This window comes from Ceratosolen solmsi, unplaced genomic scaffold (assembly GCF_000503995.2).
Source record: "Ceratosolen solmsi marchali unplaced genomic scaffold, CerSol_1.0 scaffold6, whole genome shotgun sequence".
Lineage (NCBI taxonomy): Eukaryota > Metazoa > Arthropoda > Insecta > Hymenoptera > Agaonidae > Ceratosolen > Ceratosolen solmsi.
This window is the reverse complement of record NW_011948414.1, coordinates 10,989,349-11,017,178: the sequence shown is the minus strand read 5'-3', so window position 1 is coordinate 11,017,178 and position 27,830 is coordinate 10,989,349. Positions and strand designations below refer to the sequence as shown.

At 30.0% G+C, this 27,830-nt stretch overlaps 1 protein-coding gene across 2 annotated transcripts in view; it reads left to right on the top strand.

Annotated features, from left to right (window-relative positions):
• Positions 1–18,735: 18,735 nt before the first annotated feature.
• The window catches only part of fax (failed axon connections), a 51,987-nt gene continuing 42,892 nt past the window's right edge, over positions 18,736–27,830 (top strand). For both annotated transcript variants that reach the window (XM_011506943.1, XM_011506942.1), the window contains exon 1: positions 18,736–19,324. In XM_011506943.1, coding sequence (XP_011505245.1) covers positions 18,905–19,324 — 420 coding nt within the window. In that variant the 5' untranslated portion in view covers positions 18,736–18,904. The remainder of the gene's footprint in view (positions 19,325–27,830) is intronic.

The window sequence follows — 27,830 nt, the reverse complement described above, 5'->3', positions numbered from 1 at the left end:
CCCGTTTTATTTGTTGTAAAAAAATTTTGTCAAAAAACTCGCATTTTCATTGAAGCGGAAGAAATAAAAATGATATTTTGTCAAACAGAAATTCATTTTTTCACAATTGTTGACAACAATTTTTTAAATGAATTGTTATTTCTTATACATACAGTATTATTAATAAAAACAGAATATTAAGTATTACTTGAAGAGTATTTAATTGATTACAGAATATAAGGTTTTAAACAAACTAATGTTATCATCGACCCTTTCAATTCGTATTTCACAACGTTGTATTTAATCTTTAAGATTTAATCTTTAATCGAAGGAGATACATTTTGCTGTTAAATCATGACTATCGTTATTTCTCCATATTATTAAAATTATCGTATTGTAATAGAGAAAATATTCGGAAGAAGTTAATGAATGCGTTGAAGAAGAAGAAAAACAATATGATTTCGTTCAGATATTTCATAATGACATGTGAATGAGATGAATGTTGTTAGAAACCGCAATAATTTTATGCCAAACTGACTGTCTTGCCTTTTGCTTTCACCGAACTGATCAGTGATAAGCAAAACATGAAAAGTTATGTATTGGCTTTACTATTTTAATATCTGTCGAGTGCAATAAATTCGTGATCATATGAAAATCTCGAATGCATGGAAATACGATATCGACACAATGTGCTCCATATGTTTTACTATATTTTTCATGAGGTTTCATTATTATAAAAATAAACTTATCTTTAATTATTAATTTCTTTTAAATATTAGAATATTTTAAAATTAGAGTCATAAATTCGATGCGGCTTTAGTTTTCCACTTTTAATGCAATACATCTTCCGATGATTTACCATAACTTCTTATGTCACTGTTATTAATGAAAAAAATTAATTCGTTGAAAATCAAAATTGCACAATTCTTTGTTAAATAGACGTTTTTCATAATCCGTAGGAAGATTCGCCTGTAACATATATATAGGCCAGATCTTAATAAAATGATCATGTAACGAAAATATTTTAACAGTTACAATATTTTGCATAGGCGGAACACGGTGAAATTTAAATTCTGTTCTAATATCGCAACCGTAAATTGTCATGTCCTTGTTATAAGAATCGATTATCAATAATATAATCACTAATAATACACAAACTCAGTCTATGTTACTGATAAAAAATATTACTAGTGTTTGTTTACTTAGCAACATCAATGTAGTTAATTACGTTGTATCTCGTCTCAAAGATACTACGAATTCTACTCATCTTATACATTTTTTTACTTATGTTATTACTTGAATAATTCTATTTTTTAATGTCACATTTGTAATCTTGATATTATTAAGTAATAAATAATTTTATTTTCTAATAATTATCAGTATTATTTTGAACATTAGAAATTTGTTAATAGGATTTATAATGTTATGTATTTCTTCGACGATAAGGACCAGTATGGAATTAAAAATTAATTTTAATTCGCTTGTAGTAATAAATTACGAAGTTATATTGGTTTTTTTTTTAAGTGATCTTTGATAAAGTTAATTTCGATTTTTTAAACTATTTAAATGTTTTTAAATGTCATATAACGTACATACACATTCATATATTATAAATAAAATTTGTGTATTAAATTATTTTCATAATTATATTTTAGCTAGAAACTATTTTACTTTATTACGTTGTATGAAGATGGCTTTATTCATTGGATAGAAAGATGCAAATTTTCAATTAAATTATTACTCTTAATATTATTAAATAATATGAAATATTTGTCAAGTTATGGGGAATCACTGGTATATTAGATCGTATTTAGTTATTTTTCACAATACAAAAAAAGTACATAAAGCTTTTATAAGTAATACAAAAAAATTGACTTTGCTTTTTCTCATTAGTATTACATTTGCGAAATTAATTTGTCAAAGTTTATGAAAAAGATATTTATAATAATGTGGTGATGATTTGTTAATTAATAATAATTAATATGTATGCGTTGTCGTATACGACGTTTTGTTGATAAGAAATTTTACCAAATTTATTGTCATTAAATCTTGACATTTGTACTGCATCTGTCATCGATTCTTTAAACTATTTTAACCGAAACATTTTTCAATGATAAATTCGAAACGAAGCCACAGGAATTCGATTATTATTTTTATTTTAATGTACTTTACAGCGAATATAAATATATAAATATATATATATATATATATATATATATATATATATATAAATTATTTATTTATTTGATTTGAGAAATTTTTCATTAAGTAAAAACATACTGAAGCCAAATACTGTATTAATTTATTTATCATTTATAAATAATCCTTATATCTTCTACACTCCAATTTTATTATTTTTCATTAACTCTGCTTAATATTATTGCGATTTTTAAATTATATATTTAATTATACACAGTCTATAAGTATATAATTAATTTTATTATTAAGTCTCTCTTATGTTTTATTATAAAGCTATTCGATTGAGCTTCCATCGATTGATTTCTTCAAAACGACATTTATTATCGAAAATTATTTTATTTCCTAGTGTTAAAATAATTATTCGTATATAATTAGTTTGTATTAATAATAAATGTCTAACAGAAATTATAAAGTGCAAATAATTGGTCTACTCGTATAATATTTTAATACATTTTTATTTACAATACTTTTCCTTAGTTATTTTGAATGACCATTTCAATTCGCATTTATTATATATTAAACGTTAAACTCACATGTATAAAAGTCTTGATTGATTATAATTACATTCTTCTGAATTGGTAAAGTAGATTTAATTAACGTTTTTTACCATAAATTTATAAAATATGAAATTTACAACTTTTAGATTTTAAATATTACAAAATAATAATAATAAAAAAAAATAAAAAATAAAAAAAAAAAAACAACAACAACAACACAAATACAATAACGTATTTCAGTTCAATGATGTTGTTTCAATGTATGTGACATTAAATATCTAATATTAATTATTTTTTTAATTAAATAAAATAAGTACTGCTTATGATTTAATTTCTTAAATTTTGATTGAAAATATATAAAATTAATTCAATATTTATTTCGGTAAATTGAGATTTTAAAATATTTATTAAAATATAAAAGTGAAACTTTGCAATGGCTTATGTATTCTCTGAAAAAGCTGTCATATAATCATCGACGATTTAAAAATAATAAATAAAGGCAGTTTTTGTTTATTTAATATTATCAACCGTTGATATTGTCTTTACGTAAAATAGATGTATCGGCGTAAGTATATAATCGATCGAAAACACGAATTATCATCCGTATCTTTTATTTTTTTTTTCCTATTGCATGCAAAATACGATATTTTTCTAGTGTCACATTATACGTTACCACTGAGTGTCTGGGTAAAAGATATTTATATTTTATCAATACATAAAAAAACATATTTTTTTAATAATTCTGTACCTTTAATTTTTAATAAACTATAATTAGTATTTATTTTTTTAAGTTCCTTAGAATTGTATTTAAGATTGACATACTTTAGACGTTTACTTCACAATGATTGCTTTTTAATTATTAATGAAGAAAACTTTTTGTTTTTAATAAATATAAAATTGGTCTATTTAATTTAAATTGAAACAATCTAATAAAATTACATATTTCCAAATATACCAATATAGAGTACAAAGTGCTTTACTCTCGAAGTTTGGGCCTCGAATGACTCGATAGTTCAATAGTCTTAAATATACACAAAGAGAAACAGTCCACTAAAAATGACTGCAGTTTCTACTACTTCAAAGGCATATTTATGGTATTATTAAATACTAACTTTCTTAAAGTAGATTTTTTACTATACTTAAAACAACATTTATACCTAGTTATGTATCAATAATATGCTCAAAATTCGAAGAAGCTCGCATATCTTTGTATCCAATGAAGATATTTTGATGATAATTTAACGATATCTTGTAACATTTTAAGGAGTATTTTAAGGAGCCTCGATATATGTAAAATTAAATTATTATATATAAATACGTTATCCGAGTACATTATTACGACAAATTTTGTATAAAAAAAAAAAAAATAATAATAATAATAATAAAAAAATAAAAATTTATAAAAGTTTTCTAACGAATTGCTTCATATACGTAGGATACAAATTTCATACTTTCATCGATCCCCTATACATTTTATAAAGTTTGTGCATAACTAAAAATAAAAATTTACGTTATCAATGTCCATGCATGGATCACGCAGCATCAAACTGACTGATATACACGAAAAAGACGATAAGCTGTAGTAAGTAATGAAATTCTATAGCAAGAAGGGTAAGTGAAATACGTTGAATATTATTTGAAAGCGAAAGAAAACTGATAAGTTACCCATGTGGTGATTATCCGAAAATTTGTCTATAAAAATGCAGTATTAAAAAATTGTGTTATCGTTCGTGGTATAAGAGTAAAAAAAATTATCACTTGCTCGATATTAAAAAGTCCCATATAAGTTTATTATACTTGCAACAAAATAATATTACTCGTTAATTAAATTGTTGGTCACGATTTTGCGAAAGTCGAAAGAGAAGAGAGAATGCTTTCCGATCAAATAACTAGCAATTGGCGCTCCGATTCATTCCAAAACTTTCCATTTGATAACAAGCTTCAAAAATATTTATTACTTACGTACGATTATTTATCTAAACAATTCGAACTATGTAAAATCACATTAGGGAAGAGAAATTCGAAGGAAAATCAAAGAAGGAACATTAACGTGCCTCCAAGAAAGCACGCATACCCAAATTTCTAAATCATCTTCGAAAAGCACGTTCTCCTATTCCATAGTACATCCTTGTCCCCGTCACTATTCGCACTTTCGACCCCTCGACGCACGTTCGGAACGCGTTTTCAATTAAATATACACTCGCCGGAAATCGATCGTCTAAGTATAACGGGTTGTTTCCCCGCCTACATGTGAACTCTCTCTCACTCTCTCTATCTCTCTCTCTCTCTCTCTCTCTCTCTCTATCACTCTGCCACTCGTAACTTGATAATTGTTCAACGAAATGCTTAACGATCAAGATAAAAATTCCTACTACACACGAGAGCTTATATTATAATTGCTTGTATAATTTTTAATTTCTTTACTATTCACGCTGTTCTCATATTGTTCCTTTCAATAGACAAAAAATGCATTATCCTGTAAAGCCAAGTATTATTATTATTATTATTATTATTATTATTATTATTATTATTATTATTATTATTATTATTATTATTATTATTATTATTATTATTATAGCAGTCTATTATAGCATAGACTCGGCATTTATGCGGTGGAACGAGTGTGTACCGAAGGAATTCTGTAATGACGCTTACAATGGCATTTAAAATCCCAAGTTTCAGGCATATCTATTTTATTTATTTGGATTGACCGACGTCGGCTACTTTAACAAGACAATTAATAGACTCTTATTAAGCAGCATAACTATTCAACAGCATTCTTGGCATCCTCTTGAGCTAATTGTCCTAATAGTCATTGTCATAGTCGTTTGCCATCGTTCCGGTTGCACTAAAATTTCTTCTCAGGCAAAACGAACGGGAGAAATATCGATCGGTAATTTTTTGAACGAAATTCCATCGGCGCAAAATTCACTCGAATGGTATTTCCATTAACATTTTAATTTTATCCATTGCTAGTTTATGAAATGCCTTGAGAATTTTTTAATAACATAACACGATCGGGCACGTTTGAATTGTGCGTAGTGAATTACGTAAACCTATGTGTTTTCGAATCAATTTTTGATTTATAAATATTAAATACTAAGGAAACATATTTTATTTGACTTGTGGATGGCATTAGAAAATATTTATGCGAATATTTTCTAGTCTATACACATTTTAATATGCTTAGTAATATTTTATTATTTTTATTTACTATTGTTATTATCCTAACCAACTATTACTAATTAATTCATACTGACTGACCATATAAAATTAATGTAACCGTTACGTAGAAAAAAGAAACGTTATGTATGTACCTATAGACTACGATCATCAAAAGAAATGTAAATGCAATTGTTACTAAAACAGTTACCAAGAGATGATTAAATGTCATGAAAGTATTACATAATGTGCTAATCCACTGTTTATTGTATTATTAAAACATTCGTTAATATTTGAAAAATATTTTTATGAGTAAGTGAAAAGTTTCACATTAGTAATAGTTACATTCACATAGTAATAAGTTAATATTTGAAAAATATTGTTATGAGTAAGTGAAAAGTTTCACATTAGTAAGATTTTTCATTTGCCTTATGTATTTATTTATTGATTGTGTAATTCATCCTTACAAAATAAATATGAATTTCTTAAATAGTTTCTTAAACAGAACTTTTCGAAAATTTATCAATGCAATTTCTTTTTATTATATATTATCATTCCTTGTAATACTTTTGGTTTTTCACTTACAAAAATTAATTGTTACTCGGTGCAAAATTATTATTCTTGTATTTTGTTTATTCTTCATTAACCATATTATAGTTAATACATATTTAACGAATCGAAGTAAATAAAAAATTTTCTCGATTTACAAACACTAATCAATGTGTATTATTTGTATTATTTTCTTAAAAAATAATGTATTAAATCACCCAAATGTTAAAATTACTATTTAATAATACTACGTGTATTATTAAAAAAAAAAATTAAATATTCTACGATCAACATTTTTTTCTATAATGTAAGACTACGTTGGATTTCATACAAAAGAATTATTTATTAAATGACAGATAATATTAATTATTTAATATGCTATTTATCGAAGTATTGAAGTAAATAAACATATGGCAATTTATATTTTATAGTTATAGTTTTTTCATTCTTTTTAAGTACATAACAAAATTAATTCGATTTAAATCGATATTTCCGTAAAATGTATTACTTTACGAATAAACGATTTTCTCAAAATACCATAAATTTCAACTGAACTAATAATAACATTACAATTCAAATTTATAGTATTTTTAACAACGAAAAAGTAATAATAAAAGTACCCAATTCAATCAATTTAATAACATGTGTAATTAAGCGGTTAAATTTCTATTAAAAAAAAAAAAAAAAAAAAAAAAAAAAAAAAAAAACTTATATCGGTGCATTTATAAATACAGACCAACAATCCCACCTCTCACCCACTCATTGTATTTCACAATTTACTTGAACTTTTCATAGATCGATCTTACAAATACCAATAATAATCCAAAAAACTTAACCTTAACAACCTATTCAAGGGTCCCGAGATCTAAATTCCTCAATAAAAGATGTTCACGCCTATGCACGACATGACTCACGAACGCCACGTCTTAAAGTCGATCACCGATCCCACGATATGCGCTTCGCGACCTCTTATCTCTCCCCTGCACTCCGGCCTTTGCTCGAGCTGTCATGTGACGCAATTCGCATTAACCGCATTAACTTGAGAATTAACCGCTAAAGCGTGGACATAACCTAAACGCAGAGTATATTACGTATTTGGCCATCTAATTTATAGGATTTGTTTATAGATCATAAAACGTATAGATAAAAATATCTGCAGTTTGAGACTACCGAATTGTGTTAAATGTTGAATACAATTTAAGCCTTCTGTAAACCTACTTTAATCTCGACTTTTCACTATATTAATTTTGCTCATAATCACAGTTTATTGTTATTAGTGCTAGTTTTGTTGTTATAGTTTTTATTGTTTACATAATTTATAATTCATTTTTAGAATACAATTTTCAATTACATATTAATAAATGTTAGCAAATTATAAATATAATGATTTCCTCAAAGGATGTACAATTCAAGATCGTACATTATATAATTCTAATTCAAATTCTCAATTAACAAAATTAATTTTTAACATACATGAAAAAAATTCAAATTTAAATCTGTATATCGGAAATATATATTTCTATTATATGCATAAAAAAATTATTTCGAGCTTTAAAATTGAAGATTAAATTGATAAAAACGTGGTATACGTATTAGTTGAAATGTTAATTATTAATTGTAAATATATTATTGCTGTGATTCATTTTGGTAATTATCGTAATTTCTTTTATATTTACACTGAATAAAGAATACTTTTTAATTATGCTAGATCGATCAAAACTAATATAAATGACTAAAACTACTTTTATCATTTTTACGTGCTCAATATAAAGATATAAACTAGAAAATTTTATTTCATGCAGTCCACATGCCAAAAGTTTTCGGCGATGTTATTTACTACAAAAAATTTACAAGCCTACAACATTTTATTATTATTAGCATACATGAAAATCATGTATAATTTAGTAATATTTCAAGCTTATCTCTATAATCGGCTGTCTTCATTTATGAAATTGGATCTATATTAATCACATTTACCTTAGGTCTGTTTCATAATATATTATAAAGAGGAGTGTCACCATTATATGAAAAATTCATGGAGAGTGTTATTTCGTTAATTAAGTATCCCTTTGGACGACCTTTATTTAAAAGAAAGAAAAAAAAAATCAAGGACTTTTAAGGCAGCCCTAAGCGGCCTTTTCTTTCATGCTCAAGCCAATTACATTGAAATTTATAAGTTTTATGCAAATAAATATTTTTGGGGTTGCAAACAAAAATATAGTAATTTACTTTAGCTCTCGATGAAAATGAAGTGTAATAGTTTTATGTGCGATATAATTTTCCAATTCTGAAGTTTATCATCTATAATATATATATTATATAATAAACATATATTCACTATATTGTTTGATTGTGAGTGACGTAAGAAATGAGCTATTCTAAGCTTATATAACAAATGATCTTTAAAATTATTGAAATTGTATAAATTGTATAAATTGTCATGATTATTAATGATATTGTATATATATATATATATATTATAAACTATTACGAAATTTATAAAATTGTAGTTTCTCCATATTATTATTTAAAAAAAAAGTGAATATTCATTTTAGATTGCTATATGTTATATTATACACATGTCTTTAGACAAAAAATAGTAAGCATTTAGTAAATATTTTTAGAATGAAATTCAAATTGAAATGAAATTTAAAAACAAAAATATTTATAATATACTTGTCAAATGTAATAGAAAACCTATAGAAACAGTTATTTGCATTGTTTCATAATTTTATTCAACTACCAAATATAATAATACTAATCCTATACTAATATACAAATAAATTGTAATTTCAATTAATCCTATTAGTGTAAAAATAATATTAATCGACTACATTTTTATCCTATAAAAGTTTTATTTAAATTATATAAGAAAATATGCATTAATAACGTTTTATAACTAATTCGAACTTTATAAAATATTGAAATATATTCTAGTAACTTTTTTTCTCGTGGTCAAATTTAATAATTTTAAAAATTAAGCAATATATCACAATATATCACAAATGTATATGAGAATAAATGTTACATTATTAGTTGAACTACTTATGAAATACGAATTATAAATATAAAAAATATTAACAAAAATTCTATCCAAATATAATAATAATATATGTAGCAAATGTTTAAACAATTACCAAGATTAACATGAGATTTAAATTAATTTAAACAACGAGTCATTTTAGGTAATTATAGATTTTCTCAGTAGTGTACAATAATAATACAAATATACATTAAGAACTTTATATAACTGAAATTGTATCACAACTCTTCACTACTGATCATATTTAAATAAATAAAAAAGTCTGTCTTTTAAAATTAAGTTTTGGTTCGTTCTTATTCTAACGTATTAAGTACTATTTTTTTTTATGACTTTTCGAGTGTTCTAAAGAAAATTCAAGGATGCAACTCTTTTAAAAGACTACAGAGATAATATTCAAATAGTTTTATAATTAATAAAATATTATAAATATTAAGAATAAATTTTACAATTATTTTATTCTATTAAATAAACTTCATAAAAAAATTAATTCTTAACACAAGATTTCAGTTAATTTTTTTTTTTTTTTTTTTTGTGTATACGTAGCAAATAATATTTAAAATTATTAAAAATAATTAAATATTAATAATTAAATATTTTTTATATATTGACAAATAAAAATATAAATAAATACTGATAAAATGAGATGTACTTATTAATATACAAAGCTGTTAATTGTGGAAATAAATTATATAAGTATAAATATAAAGATAGTTATAAATTTTATAGTTTTTTAATGATATTAAAAGAAACTAATGATTTTTTATTATTTGTAATATAATATTAATTAATTTGTGTAATTTCATCACTATTTTGTTGCAGTTATTCAAATGAAAATGCAATTTATATATTATATTTACAGTTTTTATTTAAATTTAAATACGTATTGTGCCTCAATATAAGATTGGATTTTTCATATGATTTCATATGATTGATATTCAATAGTCCATGAAATTTGTGATCTAAATTTAATTTTGTTAAAGATAAACACAATAGTTTGAAAATTCACATTATTATGCATTTCTATACCAATGAACAACAAATAATTAATAAATAAAATAATAAAATAAATAATAAATTAAAAATAACCATTGAATCTAATTATAATTATTATATTAAATGTTATTATGTTTCAAATCTTTTATAGAATATTCATTAGTAATACGTTTATTTCTATAAAAATAAAATATTATTATAACATTAAAATTGGTAAATTATAAAATTCGTTTTCTTTAGTTTTAATGGCCAATGTTATATGAACAGAACCACTTGTCTAATGATCACTGAATAACAAATCATGATAAGACTCGCTTTGAAGGAATATAAAATGTAATGGAAATTGACATAATACTCTGTAACTATGTAACCTCTAGGTCTTACATTTACAACGTAGCAAAAATTTTTTTTTTCAATCCATACTAATATATTTGCGTAAAAATTCATTTTTTTTTTTTTTTTTTTTTTTTTTTTTTTTTTTTTTTAACATGCATGTCCATAAAATTTAATTTATTTTGCATTAATTCGAGTTTTAATGAACAATTTATTTTATTTATTCTGTTAAAATGTAAAATATATAACGAATGGCTAAGAATTTAATTTAATTTAATTGGATACTAAATATATTATCTATAATATATAAACACAATATTCATTTAGTTAAATAATATTCTATTTATACTTCAATTGCAAACTTAAGAAATAATATTATTATATATTATTTTATTCTAAGCCGAATATTAATATATGCTTTAATTTCTCCATACAGCTAAAATTTGCTAACTAATTTATAACTTTCGTTGTAAGAATTGATTTATAATTATCATTGTTATTTCTCTAAATCGTGTGCTTTATTAATCGCATGAAGGAAATTGTTTTAGTTAATTCTTTTGGTTTGTTTTTAGCGATCAGTTTGTGTAATCTCATATCTGCTAAGAATAAATAGAAGGCATTCAGCCACTTTGACTTAATCAATATTTCTTGTACGCTGTATCTGCTACATAAAAGAAGCATTTTAAATTGAATCTTTTATTGCCATTCGCTTAAATTATAAATAATTCTTTGTTTTGAAAATGATGAAAACAATGATAGAACTTGATATTATTTAAGAAATTACAATATTTCAAAATTAATTGAGTGAAACGATGAATTACATAAAAATAGTAATAATTGTTGAGTATTAGTCAAAATTTCTTAACACGCAAAATGCATAATATATAAGTAATAAAATTAGTAAGCATCATTCCTACTCCTAAGTTCATGTGGTTCGTGAGCAACTTAATAGTTGACTAACTTTATATATTACCATTTAAATACCTATTAAATTTCTATATAAGAGATTTAAGTGCATTTTAATTAGTAATATTTTAACTATTAACCTAAAAAGTAGATAAGACTCATTTGTGCAAATATAAATTTGACTATTAGTAGTAATGTTGAATTTAGTCAAAGGAACCGTAATTTATATGAAATTCAAGTGAAATTAAACGAAGTGAAATTTTTCGTATGACTCAATTGATGGAATTAAAAGTAGCCATTAATAATAAATAATAATAATATTGTTATTGAATGATTTTTTGATTATTCGACTTTGTTGGTGTTTGTTATTATAAAAATGTATATATTCTTGAGAAATAATCGTAATAATTATGTGTCAGAGATTTTCAGTTGCCAAAATAATTTTAATAACTATATTACGATTAGTTATATATATTTATAATACATACGATAATCAGAGATTATTATAGTATTAGTTTATAATATAATTAATATACATTTTTTATAGTAATCTGATATATCTATTATAATATAATTTGTTATTTTAAATCAGTTTTAAATGAATTTTAATATTTGCATTAATTAGTGATGCAATATTTTTATTATATTAATTATATTATTTATTAATTTTTTATCATTACTGTTATGAATTAATTAATTAATGCAATTTATATGAATTGTATAAAAAGTCATTTGTTCCATTCACATGAAACGATTGTTTTAGATAAGAAAAGACATTATTGAAATGCAATATTTTCAATACCACTTTTCAATATCTTATATGCTAATGTACAAAATATTTTGAACATTAGTCAATTATAAATTTTAGTTGTCTAAAAAATTTCGTTAAACAATTTCCACCTTTTTGTTTATTCATTTACACAAATTTTATGCTCTATATGAAAATACTACTTGATATGCAATCTAAGGTTTATGCTAAAAAATTGCAGAAGCGAGCTCTTGTCGTTTTTCCCCGATTAGAAATGCCCTTTCCAATACATTAAACAAATTTATTGATTTTATTCTTTTTATTATACACGATACATTTCTATTATTATTATTATTATCATTATTATTATCATTATTATTATCATTATTATCATTATTATTATCATTATTATATTATTATCATTATTATTATCATTATTATTATCATTATTATTATCATTAATATTATTATTATTATTATTATTATTATTATTATTATTATTATTATTATTTAATAGCCTAGTAATAATATTCTTATATTACAAATTTTCACGGAAAGTCTATTGAGAATAAAATAAAATAATAAAAAAGCTTACAATTTTTATGGATTCATTTAAAAAATGGGGCTTGTTATGGAAACTATTATTGATAAATGTTTTGCATTGATTAATGAAATAATAAGTTATCAGTTAAAACTTTACGGTTTTTAAAAATATGCAGCCACTATAAGTCTATATAAGATAAACATACAGGTAAGCAAAGTAATTTCAGATAATCATGAAAAAATACTAGAAAATCTGTGATTGATTGTACATTTCCATTTGTGAAATGAATAGTCGAATCGTTTATGATTATTTTTTAATTAAATGGTGTTTTGAGCATTGATTAAAAGAATCACTTTCATTTTCCTGATTTTTCATTTTATATTATTAGCCGTGATGTTAGATAAAATGTTAAGGTAATTTTTCTGTTGCTATAAATAAAAAAGTAAGGTATATGTATTATACAGGATACAATCCCCAATGAAATAGTATATACAACGGTTTGTTAGAATATCTACAAAAATTTGCTATTAGATTTACATATATGTGTATCAATAAATTTTTTGTGATAAATAAATTTATCCTACAAATCTACGGTTTAAAACTATAATTAATTTACCTTAAGCAGTGATTTTCATTCAATACGCAGAAAAATTCTACATTATTAATAGAAAAAAATAAAAAATAAAAAATAAAAAAAATAAGAAACAAAATTAAATTAAACTATGAGTGCGTCAATAATTCGATGAAGTAATTCAATAAAAAGAAATATAAAATTATTGGATGGTTAATAAATGTTTGCATCAATAATTATAAGCTTATTCTTGAATATAAATATTAAATATGTATTTTATATTATTTATAAGTAAAAACTGTACCAATATCGTTAAAAGTATATATATTAAACTAAAATTTGACAAATAAAGTACTTTTCGCGATATCAAATTTTGATAAATCTATAATATATATATATATATATATATAGTACAATTTCTCTTTAGATTAAATATTACCATCTTACCTGTTGATTGTTTAATTAAAAAAATAAGCTCGTATAAAATTTCATAGATTGCACTCGTAGAATAATACTGTCGATAAATTTGAGCCGACCGAGAACGCCCAGTAAATAATTATATGAGAATATAATATAATAATAGAATGAATGTATAGAAAATATAATAAATTAAATTTACGTTTTTTTTTTTTTTTTTTTTTTTTTTTTTTATGAAAATGTATTTTAATTCGATATAACTTAGGAAGCGTTTTATAAAAACAATTAAATATCTCGTGTTTGTATATTAAGTTTTTGAAGAGTATTATTAACGTTTTTGATGGATTAAGCAATTATTCTCTAAGTATTTATAATTACGTGCTTTTCCATTTGGGCGCCAACAATTTATTCCACGATTGCTACTAAATTATTAAAATTTAATATTTCATACTCATATTGTTTCGATTATTCGTTATGAAGAAAAATTTAACTTGAAACCTTATTGTGAGCCCATAATATGAGAATTATTTTTTCAACAAAAAAAAAAAAAAAAAAAAAAAAAAAAAAAAAAAATGAATTACCAATAACATTAATCAAAATAATCGGACTACCGAGCGTGTACATATCAATAATGCAAGATGTCAGCGAGAGTAAGAATGAAAGAAGACTCGATTCAAAATGTCAAGATGAATCAGAAGAGAGACTAGATTTTCGTTAGACATAACCAAAATGTCCGATTAATTGAAGCCCATATATTCAGCAATTGCACCTTACAGGACGCCGCATAACTTGATGATTCAGTCTAGAAAAATGTCGACGCTTTAATTTGATTTTAACGAGTGTTCATGCGGAAAGCCATGCTTATTTGCATGCGTGATCGCGCCTAATGACGGCGCCAATTTTTCCTTCATTAGTGCGCGAGCATTTTTCCCGTATTTCCCCACTTCACTCGGAACTTCGGAATTCGACGGCTCGTTTAATGGGCCAATAAATAACGATTAATCATGCAACTATTTTTAAAAGAGTATCCGGATTCTCGGCTCTCGGAAAATACTTCTTTTATGTAATATTTCCGCGCGATTACTAAACCGTACACTTGCCAGCATTCAGCCTCATCAATATTATATTATATTATCGTAATTAGCAAATCACGGCTTTAAAGATAAGCGCTAATATACTCAATAATTTGAGAATATGTATGTGTACATTATTGCTTTTTAAGATATCCTGAAATTCGGGTCAGAAAGAATTTTCAGGCTGTTTCATGGACAACGGTTTGTTATTTCTCAAGTTTTACCATTATTTCGAGAATATACTGCAGAATTGAGATAGAAGCATCGGACGCATTTTATTAAAATGGAAAATTCAGCTACATTCGATGCATTACTCATCCGTTGTTATCGCTCTCTAAAGATACTTGGTAATTCCACGTGAATATAGTTCGGTATTTCATCAGCTTAAAATTCAGGAATTAAATAATTAATCGATAGTAGTATTGAAAAGACAAAATTAGTGGAGCGCGCGTACCTTTCAATTTCAATGTTGTAATCAAAATATGAAAAAAATTTATTTTAGTTTTAAATGAGCGAATGTAGAAATACAGTAATAAATAATATCAATGCCAATGTTATATTTTTAGTATCTATATTATTTATTCAGTTATATTCATCTTCGTTATTTTTATCGTTCCTATGCTAATTCTTTCATTCTTCTAATATTCCTTATTATTATGTGCAACGTGTGAAAACATTCGATTCTTTAAGCCGCTGAAAAAAAAAGAAAAAAAAAGAAAAAATGTAATATGATTATAAGATGACTCTCATTTTATGAAGTGACTGAACATTTATATATTATATTACTACCTCCAGTTATTTACGAATATATCGAATTATATAAATGTACTGCCTAAAAATTATTTCTGTTTCGAGGTAAATAAGTGCTTAACGAATTTATTTTCCTAAACTTATGAAATTTATAACTTGTGCTATTATTTAGACTTTAGTGATTGAGTTCTGCTAGTAGTAGTGGTAGTAGTGGTAGTAGTAGTAGTAGTAGTAGTAGTAGTAGTAGTAGTAGTAGTAGTAGTAATCTGATACATTACAATAAAAGGAAATAAGAATAAAAATTCAAAGTCGTTCCATTAAATAAAATATACCGCATTATTTTATGAAAACAAAAAATAATAATAAAATAAAAAAGAAAAAGAAAAAATTGAGTAATCACTGTACTAAAAACAAATTCATATTTTTTTTCAATTTTTTAATTATATCAAATACATCTGTAATATATATTATATATTTGCTGCTTTCTAAAATCTAAATATCAAACTTTTATTAATTTTCTTATAAAAATAATCAAATGTCAAAAAGCAGATTAATATAACTCTAATTATCCATTGATTTGAATTATAATCGATGATATTTACGAGTAAACATATTTATAATATAAAATGTTTAAAAAGAATGCTATTTATTATCTCAAACAGACTAAAACGCTATTCAAATTTAATTATAGATTGTGAAATCCTATTATCTTTCTTCCATAGATAATTACCGATTTTTTCGTTTGTACAAAAGATTGGATTTTAGTTTTGCTTTAGAAAAAAACAAGTTAATATTAAAATGAAAAGTTTTTGTAAACGTTTATAGAATTGAACTGCCTGGTTCTCAATTTTTATTGATTTCTTTAATTTTAGTATCTACGAGATGTGTTGAATTAATTTGAATATTTGTAATAATATTCACTATCAATTTTATATTTTCATTAATTAAATATGAATTTATAAGACTTTGCATTCAATAATATTGCGTGTGTCTATACACACAGAGCCATGCGAGTGAGCGCGCGCGCGCGCGCGAGAGAGAGAGAGAGAGAGCACAAACACATACTTATATTAAATTTTATTCCTGCCATTGTAATAAATAATGAAAAACAAAAAAAAACAACAAAAGTTTATAAACTACATTATATTTACTTAATACTATTCGCCTTTATGCTGGGAATGCTTATATTAGGATATTATGAGACAGGTAGTCAGCCTTCCAGAAGTATCAAATTATATTAGTAGAATAAAAATACAAAATGCTACATTTTCCTTTGTTTTCTAAACTCGGAATGCCCAATGCATTATATGATATTTCTATTGTGCAGTATATTTTCAGGATTTCATTCGAATTCGCTTGTTATCAAGCAACACATAAGAACAAATTCAACCGAACACTGAATTCAGATACCAGGGAGTGAGTGTCGTATTTATTTAACACCCTTCGATGACGATTCTCCTCCATTCGACGACAATGAGGCATCGGTATTTTTAACAGAGCTGCTGCATTTGAGAAAAGAGCGTGGTTAAGGGCCGTAAAAGGTAGTAGTAGTAGTAGTAGTAGTAGTAGTAGTAGTAGTAGTAGTAGTATTAGTATTAGTAGTAGTTGTTGTTATTGTTGTTGTGGCAGTATTAGTGGCGGTAGTAGTAATAATAGTAGTAGGAGTAGTAAGTACCTTTAGGAAAACAAAGAATGTAGGAAGAAAGTCAGGAAGGAAAAAGGAATGGGAAAGGGAAGGAAGAAAAGAAGAAAAATAAAATTGAATTTGATGTTAGGAAAGGCAGCAACAGCAGCAGCAGCAGCAGCAGCAGCGCGCACATGTGGCATTCATTAAAACGCTCGACTCGTGCTCTATAACTGCGACGGTACAGCTTTCACCTACGTTGGCCAGAGATATCGTTAAAACCACGAACGCCAGCACCCATCTAGTCTAAAATATCGCGTACAGCAATCCAACGAATAATCTCATGTAAATGCATGTACGCGTAGCCGTGAGGAGAGATGAATGAGAGGTAAAGAAACAAAGCAAAAAAGAAAAAGAAAAGGATGAAAAGCCAGGTTATACGGGGCAAGCGGATTCTCGGCGGTTCATCATTCAATTAATTGCGCGGCATTTGGAAGTGTTCGGTCTTTGGCTCGTAAATGCGCCGTCGTGCGCCTACCCTAATTATTGGCTCCTAAGCGGTACTTTTACTAATTTGCGAGTCGCGATGAAGAGTAAACCGTAATAAGCGACTGGCTTAAAAGCCTCTTGAGGTAATGACGCGGCTGGGCGGACAGAAACGTCAGAGGCTGCGATTCGTCGAAAAGGACACCTGGGTGACCTCCGCGATCCCCGAGTTGCGAATTCCTGGGCGTCGTCGACCCATCGGGCCGCCGATCACCGCACCGAACAGCGGGAGGCCGCGCGCTTGGCGTCACCGTCGGCTGCGCGCGCAAGGGTGGCGGCGGCGATCGTCCAACATGGCGTCCGTCTCGCATTCCCCGTGCTCGGGGTGTGGCGATGGCCATTGCGCACGCGCGGTGCCCGCGAGCGTACTCGCTCGACCCCTTCCCCCGCCCCGCCCCGCCCCGCCCGAACACGCTCGCGCAAACTATTTCGTTCTCTCTCGCTCACTAGCTCGATCTCTCTCATTTGGTCTCTCACTTGCTCTCGGGACTCGGATCGCTCGGTCCCCGACGAGGCGACGCGCCGTAACGACGGTGACGGCGGCTACGAAAACGACGGCGTCGACGAGGGAGGGGTGACCGGCCGGCGGCACGGCGCGTTACTGGCCGATCACTCAGTCAGTGTCGTCTGGAATTCCGGTTGAGACGATTGTCTAGGTCAGGCCAACGATTCTACCGCCACCGCCACCGCCACCGCCACCGCCGCCGCCGCCGCCGCCGCCGCCGCTGCTGCCGCCGCCGCCGCCGCCGCTGCTGCCGCCGCCGCTATCGCCGCCTTCGCTGCCTTCGCTGCCTGTTCCCTAGTTCGATCGCGGCCCTTAATCCTGCACGCACGTACGCGCGTAATAAAAGAGGCCGACGGAGAAGAAGATCAACAGCAGCAGTCGAGGAGGAGTCACGATACAGATTGAAAGAGAGAGAGAGAGAGAGAGAGAGAGAGAGAGAGCCCGTTAATAAAAAGAGCCGCAAGGATGACGATGGCAACGGAGACGGAGAACAACGGGCCGACGGTCGAGACGAAGGACATTAAGGATCTGAAGGAGATGAAGGACGCGCTTAAGGACGAGATGCCGCCGGACAATAAGCAGGACGAGGCGACGAAGGAGTCCTCGAACGAAAAGAAGGAGGAGGCCGAGAAGAAGTCGGAGGATGGAGCGAACGACGCGACCGCTGCCGCAGCTGGGGGCGACGCCTCCAACGCCGCAGCGGCGTCTGCCGCCACCGCTGCCGCCGCCGCCGCACCAGTCAAGGCGCCCGGCGTCCACAAGCCTAACTTCGAGAAAGACGTCGTCTACCTTTATCAGTTCCCGAGGACGCCGCTTCTACCCAGCCTCTCCTCCTACTGCCTCAAGGTCGAAACCTGGCTCAGGCTCAACGGCATTAAATACGAGGTTAGTCTAGTCTGGCGCGTCTTTTCAACTTTCTTCCACCCGTCCCCGTCGCGCCGTCGTCAAGCCTCGGAATTCGACGATGGCTCGTCGCTTACGAGCTTGCAATTGTCGTTTGCCATTGTTTACCAGCGGCAACCTACTGTGCTCGTCAGTTCGCTCAATGGAACTTGACGACCACGCGTTTATAATTTTACATGGCGATAAAGAGCGCAGGATCGCTCTACGAGCGATTATACTTCGGCTCCTCGTAAATTTAAAGCGCGAGGGTGGGGAGGGAGCCGAGATTTTACGAGGCCCGATTCGCTCGGAATTTGCGAAAAACCGGAGCCCGCCCCGATCGATTCCGCGAAATATTTATACGAGTTCTGCGCGCACGCATAAAGGAGAGGAGGCTGGAATATTTCCGAGAACAGCGGCCACGATAGACGGACTCGTGAGTGAGTCTGTCCCGGGTTACCGGGGGACCTTAGAGAAAATGGCGCGAGGGCGGTACATTTAAATTGCACCGGGAATAATGATTGCACTTACTACTTACTACCTGGGCTTAGGCGCTTTCGGCAATGGAGCGGCAACGTCGCAAAAGGGGGGGGGGGGGGGGGGGGGGGGGGGGAGGCGGCGGCGGCGGTGTGACGGCGGGGGCGAAGAGGGGTCCCCCTCTCGTCTTGGGCCCACGGGATTTTTCCTTTTTTCCTTTCTCTGGGAGTTCACGCTCTTTGGGCGGGCGATATGCCATTTTTTTTTTTTCATCTCTTTTTCCTTCGAGTGGATTTCGACAGACAGGGAGTAGCGGGTCATGTAAAGATGCTTTTCATGTTTGACTTATTTTTAATAAAGGAACCGCAGCCGCCGCCGTCACTGTCCCTGTCGCCCTCACCGTCCCTGTCGCCCTCACCGTCGCCGTCGCCGTCGCCGTCGCCGTCGCCGTCGCCACGTTAATGTATCGATGTCCACTAGTGTTAACCTCTCCCCCTATGCTTGGCAAATTTACCTAATCAACGTCCCGCCTTCTTTGTTTCGTCCTTATTTAAATGTTTAGGCGCGAAAGCTTATTATTAATATATAATGTAGGCACATTTAATTGAAGGAAAACCAAAAAAAAAGAAAGAAAAAAGTTCAATGGTAAATAGTAACAACGACCTGTCAGTGCGAGGAATCTTATGCAAAGCATGAAAACTTCTATAAAAAAAAAAATTATACATTGGCCATGTTGAATAAAAGAGAGATAAATTTTTCACTGCAAATTATTTTAAAAATATCCGGTGTTTTTTTGTTTTTTTTTTTTTTTTTTGTTTGTTTGTTTGTTTGTTTTGCTTTCGCTTCCACTCGTTAAAGAGATACAATAATTTTTGGATAGTCTCTATGAAAGTAAACAGAGAATGATGAGTATATTGGAACAAAGCAAAAAGTGCGGCATCCCGTTTATGTCTAATTCAATTTATATTTATAACTTTTTCACTTGGCACGTTGATAATTAATGCTGTGAAAAATTTCTTTCTTCAACGATAAATGCAAATGCGATAGCCTCGTCGCATTTATTTTAATTAAAAACTATCAAAACATTTAATACATACCGCGAACTACATTTGTTTACCTTATTCGTTCGTCAATTATTTATTTAACATGATTTTTAGTTATCGATGAATTCTTATTAGATATTTTATAACTTGATAATACATTATTCATTAATGTTTGTCTATTCATTTCAGTCACTTTTCTTGCTCACTCTGAAAAAAGCAACGAATTTTGTGAGGAGAAGAATTTGTGATAAATGGTAATGAAAGCAAACAGAAGTCGTTTCATTTATTACAGTAGATTTTTCTGTCACTGAGAAAGTGGTTCAATGAACTTTAACGAACAACTATTGAAAACAAAAATTTGCATTAAAATATCCAGCCGACAATATTTGATCACACTATAGGCATTATATTTAAAAGTGCTTATTATTTGTCCGGGTGTAAGGACTCGTTTTTGCAAATAATTATTTCCCATTGAATCTTAGGCTTATTATTTTAAAGCATTCCCATTGGTATTTATTAAAAAGTTCTCTCTCTCTCTCTCTCTCTCTCTCTCGCTCTCGCTCTCGCTCTCGTTCTCGTTCTCGGTCTCGGTCTCGGTCTCGCTCTCCTCGCTCTCGCTCTCTGACATTTCATTCTTTTTCATTCTATCTTTTTTCTTTAACGTAATTACCAGTTCAATTTTAATTATTATTTAACTTTACGCGTGCTTAAAATTTTTAATATTCAACATTTTATAAAATATTGTTTCTCATGTCTGCAGGTTATTTATAACTTAATTTCATTTTCTTTGCATCTGCATTACACTCATTCGTTTTCGCTGTCTTTTATTCCCTTGCACAATTACTTTCGTATTTCGTAAATTTGTCCTTATCCGCTCTTTTCCCAACTACATTCGTTTGTTCTACAATTTTGCCTGCTATTAAAGATAATCATATGCATGGAAGTTATATTTATTATTCTTCAAATCTTCTGTTCTAGGTCTCTTTGAAAATTTTAATTTTCAAGGCATTTTTCAATGTTGATATTTAATGAATTATATTTAAAGGGAATTTTTCATTAATGTTAAAGATCAATTTTATTCTTATAAAAGTTTAAAAAAAAAAAAAAAAAAAAAAAATGTATTTCTATTAATGGCATACTTTCTACTTGCACGCTATTTATTGCCTCCCGCTCCTTTCCTCTGAGTCACCCTTTCCGTCTCTTCTTTATTATATGGCGTACGATACTTCTTGTTCGTGCTTTATTTAAGCAAATGCAATTTCATTCTTTTTTTTCCTCACCCCATATTATTTACTGTTTTTAAAATTATTTTTCACAATTTCGCTTTCATCGTCTATGCATAATACTTTATTTTTATGCAAATCCATTACTCTACAATCATCCCACTTTCATTGTTGTTCAATTACTTACCTCGACCGAAATTTTCGATAAATATAACTCATCGCATTCACAATAGGATTTCTGAAAATGAGAATAGTACACTCACCTAGATGATGACTATAATGACACATACAAGATACAGCTTCCAATACAGTATTCGTAGGCCTCTGTCTGTGTTTGTTTATTTGTTTGTTTGTTTGTTTGTGTGTGTGTGTGTGTGTGTGCGCGCGCGCGTGTGTAAGACACAGGCAGGTTTCTTGCAAGAAATTATTAAAATATGTATATACGTAGCTTATAGAACATTCAACCATCGTAAACATAAAATTATTAAGTCAATTGAACGATGATAGAGAATTACGCAGACTAATCTAAATATAAATATATTCTAAAAGGATAGAGCCTGCTGAAAATGAATATTAAATTGAAGACCTATAAATGTACTTTGTACGCTTAAAAACACGTCGCATTAAATTGAGTTCTGCGCTTGTATAAATGAATAAAATATTTTAAAGCCAGAGATATCGGCACAACGAACTACACCTTCGTCCTAATATCGATTTGGCATAACATCGGGCATTATTTTGTTCCCGAGTGTATATTGTTTTCCAACGAGCGACTCAAATAGACTATTGTCAGAGGTCCATGTGTTATGCCTGAACAGTCGCGACTTTATCGTTTAAAAGCCGTGTAAATATTTTTGCGAAAAAGAAGGTGGTGGTGAGCAATGCTCGCCAATCCTTAAGGTCCATGACATAAATTCACTTGAGATTTGTGTGTAGACACATGGGTGTGAAATAGGTACACTTGCCTTGAAAATTTCACGTTGCGGTTGTACACGGCGCAACCTTAACATCGCTTCCCTGCGCGTGTGCGTGTGTGAGAGACAGACAGACAGAGAGAGAGAGAGAGAGAGAGAGAGAGAGAGAGAGAGAGAGAAAGAAGTGGGGGTGCGAGAGTGCGTGTGCGAGTACAGCACCCCTCCTCCTGTGCTTTAAAGAGAATTAGATGGCTGGTTGGAAAAAGGTACCAAGCTGACAAGCGTCGATGGACTACTCCTATGCTTTGGGATCCATGAGCTTCCCGCTCTTTTTCTTTTTCTTTTTTTGCCTTTCGTTATGAGAGTGAACACGGGGTCCTTTTCCGCACAACGAACAGCTTGGTTTTCCTGGTGCGAGGTGCATTCTCAGTGCAGAACAAAGACTCTTGGGAGTATATTATCGATCCATGGCGAGCGTCGCTATATCGCTTTGCTCTTATTCTTATTGCCAAAGCACACGGAAACTTTTTTCTCTCGATTTTATCGTGATGCGTGCACGAGCTTCGACAGAAAATGCTCAAGCTGACGTTGAAAATGTTATGTCTTATCCGTGTATTTTATGCGAGGTATTAATAAATGGTGCTGATAAATTGGATTATGAGCATCGCGTATACTGAATCATGGAATTTTTAAATTGTGAAAAAATGAAAGAAAACGAAGAATGGAATTCGAGTATGACAGACAGTGTAACAGAAGAAATTTTGTTAATAAAGTTAAACCATCATGATATCTCAATTGCCTCGTTAATTACGCTCATCATCATTGTGAAAAAATATTATTTCACCGTAATAACTTCGCATTGCACACAATTGCTACAGTGTCTACTTTATAACTGAATACAAAGTCTTAGATGAACTATTTGTTTAGAAACCAGTGGCTTTCAACTATTAACATCCGCTAAAATAAATATCTCATAAACTCCCTTGATTATTAAATTCATAAAATGTTGTCGTTCGCTAATTCGCGATTAATAATATCAATATAATAAGCGTGAAAACTGCAAAATGAACAAAGGCAATTTATTCACTGGGTGACTAACCGGAAATAGAGCTTCGCTGGCTTAAGCTGCCACCCCTTATATTTTACCTAAACAGACATAACCGTGCATTAACGAGAGTGGAACAGCCGATTACGTTGTAAGGCATTGACGAAGACCGTAAAGTGCGGAAGCCCCGCTCTTGAAAAATTTTTTTTCTTTCCTCGCCTAACCCAACGACAAAAGCATCGTTGCGGAAATTTTCCGAGCCGGGAGAAAAAAGCAGGTCGATCGAAGATCCTTTTGTGAGAGAGTCGAACTACGAAAGTGCAGCGACCGCTGAAGAAAAAAACGATGGGATTTTCACCGCTCGTTACCCGGTTATTGGCCAGTCGAGGTTGAACTACCTGCCCCCATTACTATGATGCTGCGCGCGCAAACCCGTGCCTTTCCCCGTGTCCGATCCGTACCACCCACCCCCTCTCACACGATTCGACCGAACTCGTTTTTCCTTGCCAACATTCCATTTAGCCCTTACGAGAAGTCGGATATCGATGAATGACGGAAGCCGAGTGCATTCAAGTTTTCTACATCATATCCTGATTTAATTAATATGTCTGTCAATTTTTCAAATTCTAACAATATCCACATTGTATCTAAACTTTCAACTCTTGGATTTCATTTCGAGTTAGAATTAATTAAGTCTTGTAATTTTTAATTAGGGCTCGTTGGCGCTATTTCTTTAACTTGGTAATTTGGCATATTGCGTTTAAATATATTTCACAGAGGAGCGATAGACCCTGTCAACTGAAAATTTGCTACAAGTATGCGTCTAATCAATAAACTGATACCTGTCACTTTATTGTATCTCGCCTCTGTGTATAATCAGTGCTGTATTTGTTATCGATATTAAAAATTTCATATAGTATTTATAAATGTTTCATTAATCAATATTGTCATTGAGTTATATTTTAATATTATCGAAAATCTAAATTATCGATTTATGCAAATAAGTAAGTGCCAATACAAATAGATGTTTCATAATTCGATTTCACGTAGTAATTTATACGGTCAAAAAAAAAAAAAAAAAAAAAAAAAAAAAAAAAAAAAAAAAAAAAAAAACTTCAAAAACTTTTAATGAATTTCACTTTACAGTTAGAAATGAAAGTATCGTGCACTTTAATTTTAAGGTTGCCGTGCTACATAAGATACTTTTAGTTAAATTCTATTTAAAAAATTGATATGTACTACATAGCATCGCATTGCAAATTAATATTTATATATAACGAAAGTGGTTTTACTTGAAAAAACAAATGATTTTGTGTAGGTTTTATTATCGTCAATGTAACTTCGTTGAAAAGCTAATAAAGCACTGTTTCTATTAATTAACATTGTACAAATGATAGATCTATGTTTGTTATTGTTTATAAATGAATAGGATACTTGAGCTATAAATCAAGCTATAAATTGTATGAGAATTAAATTTTTTTTTTTTGTTTTTGTTCCCCGAGCCATTGACTGAACATTGAAACGAATAAGTTAAGTAAGGGCCGTAAAAGCTTTAAAATGACAATAGCAAATGAAAATATTTGCGGTGACAGCATTTTTTCAAGGACTCGTGATATTTCAAAATAATTATTTTAATAAATTGCTCACGACAGTGCTTTAACTATGAAAATTTTAATAGAAATCCTTAACAACTGAGTCATTGAGTTACTCTGTTGAAATTGCGTTAAAATATAGGTGCATTGCGCGTCATATTTTCTCAATTACACGCATCCTTCGTATTTTAAATTAAAATGAAGTTCCACGCTCGATGAAATAAAATAACAACGTGGAATAGAATCTTGTTTAAATCTCGTAAGGAGTGTAATAAAGCTCTCGATCATTGTGGTTATATCGATGGTACGCACGAGATGCTCGACTAGTGCTTTCATAATTTGAATTATTTATAATAATTCCAAACTTTTCACATGAATCATTAATAAGTATCAATTTCAATGGAATTATATTATTAATATGCATACGACTATTTATTAAGGACTAGTCGAGCTAAATATAATATGAATAAATACACACACACATATAGATCTATGGGGATGTGAACTGTAATTTCAGTTTCTTGCATTTTAAATAAGAAAATTGATATCCTTGTTAAATTCAATCACGAGACTTGTATTATTAAAATTAAACACATTTATAATATAATTATTTTCACAAGGTGTGGAGGATATACTAGATAGCGGCATGTAATGCCAACTTGTACTTGCAAAATAGTTGTCTTTCAATTACTCACGTAGAAAAAGAAACAAAGGCATTCCTTGATTTTTCAGAATTTGCCTAACGAAGAATTCCGGAAAAGGATAATTATTATGGCCACGTTGAGGGCTACGAATGCACGTCATGCATTCGCACAACAATAAAAAAAATATATATATATACATATAAGCCGTACGAGGTGAGTCGGTAACGGCGAGGGAAGGTTTGCGTGTGCTCTACCCTTACTTCCCATCCTCAGGAGGGGTGTTATAGCAGCGGTAAGATGGGGTGAGAGACCGATGGCGACGACCTGCCGTGTCTGGGGGGCTTCGACTCTGGAATTGTGCTGAGAGGGTGTGTGAATATTGTTGTGCGCCGCGTATTCTCCAAACCTCGCACTTTCTTCTTTACTGCAGGCGATCGAATGGATTGTCGTGGAATTGAGAAGGATGACCCTCTTACTCTCGGACTTTTAATTCTCTTGTCGTGTGAAATTAACGTGGTTTTCGAACGTAATAAAATATGCTCTATCGATCACTAAGATATATAGAAAATCTTCTAAATTTGTTCTTATCATTTATTTCTATTGGCATATATCCACTGAGTCAGAGTTTTGATATTTGTTTTAAAAGCTAAAAGCTTTAAATTAGCGTTAAATGCAAAATGTTGACAATATTTCCTTGAGATGGGAACAAATTCGTTTCGACTATTTTGGTTCTACTATCATTTAATATCCATAAAAATGATATCGACAGATGTCGGAAGAAATTTTGAAATTTGATCGTAGAAGGTTGCGAATTACCTCTTGAAATCTCATATTAAGACCTAAGAAACGATAAGATCGGTTAAAAGTTTGCCAAGTACTCGACAAGAAAATGTCATCTTCTATTTAGTATTTAGTATTTCGGATTATACACTGGAGTATTTAAAATTTTTAAATTACTATTTATATTATGATTAATATCCTTGTCTAAAAATAATGCATTTGTCCAGAAGCGATAATAACGTATCTGAAAAGATAAAATATTTCGTCATTGTATTTTGCGCGTTGGGGAATGGGAGATGCAAAATACACGATTCGAATAAAAAAAAATTGTCATTGTTCATTGTACAGATCATGAAATTTTCATTAAAATCTTATTGATGTTTATTTCATTACGAATAATAGATGCTGGGTTATTCAGTTCCGCGATGAAAATCAATTGCGTTGGGCATGCGCTGTTGTGGTTATAACCTGGATGTACGCTGGAGCTTCTGCAGTACTAGAAATGTTTTATTCTCTACTGGTTTTTAATACATACAGCTGTAGAATTTTCTAGTATTTGTGTTATAAAATTTTTGATTTTTTAGTTATTGAAGAAAACAAAAATTATGTATATTAATTTGAGGGACCAGTGAAATTTTACCTTATGCCTTATATTACACGTCATTCAATTAATTTAATTAATCTCATATATTTTTTTTTCCTCTTTTGACTATAATTGCCCAAATAAACGATCAACTAATAAGAAATAAATTAAAAATAACAAAAAAAAAAAAAAAAAAAAAAAAAAAAAC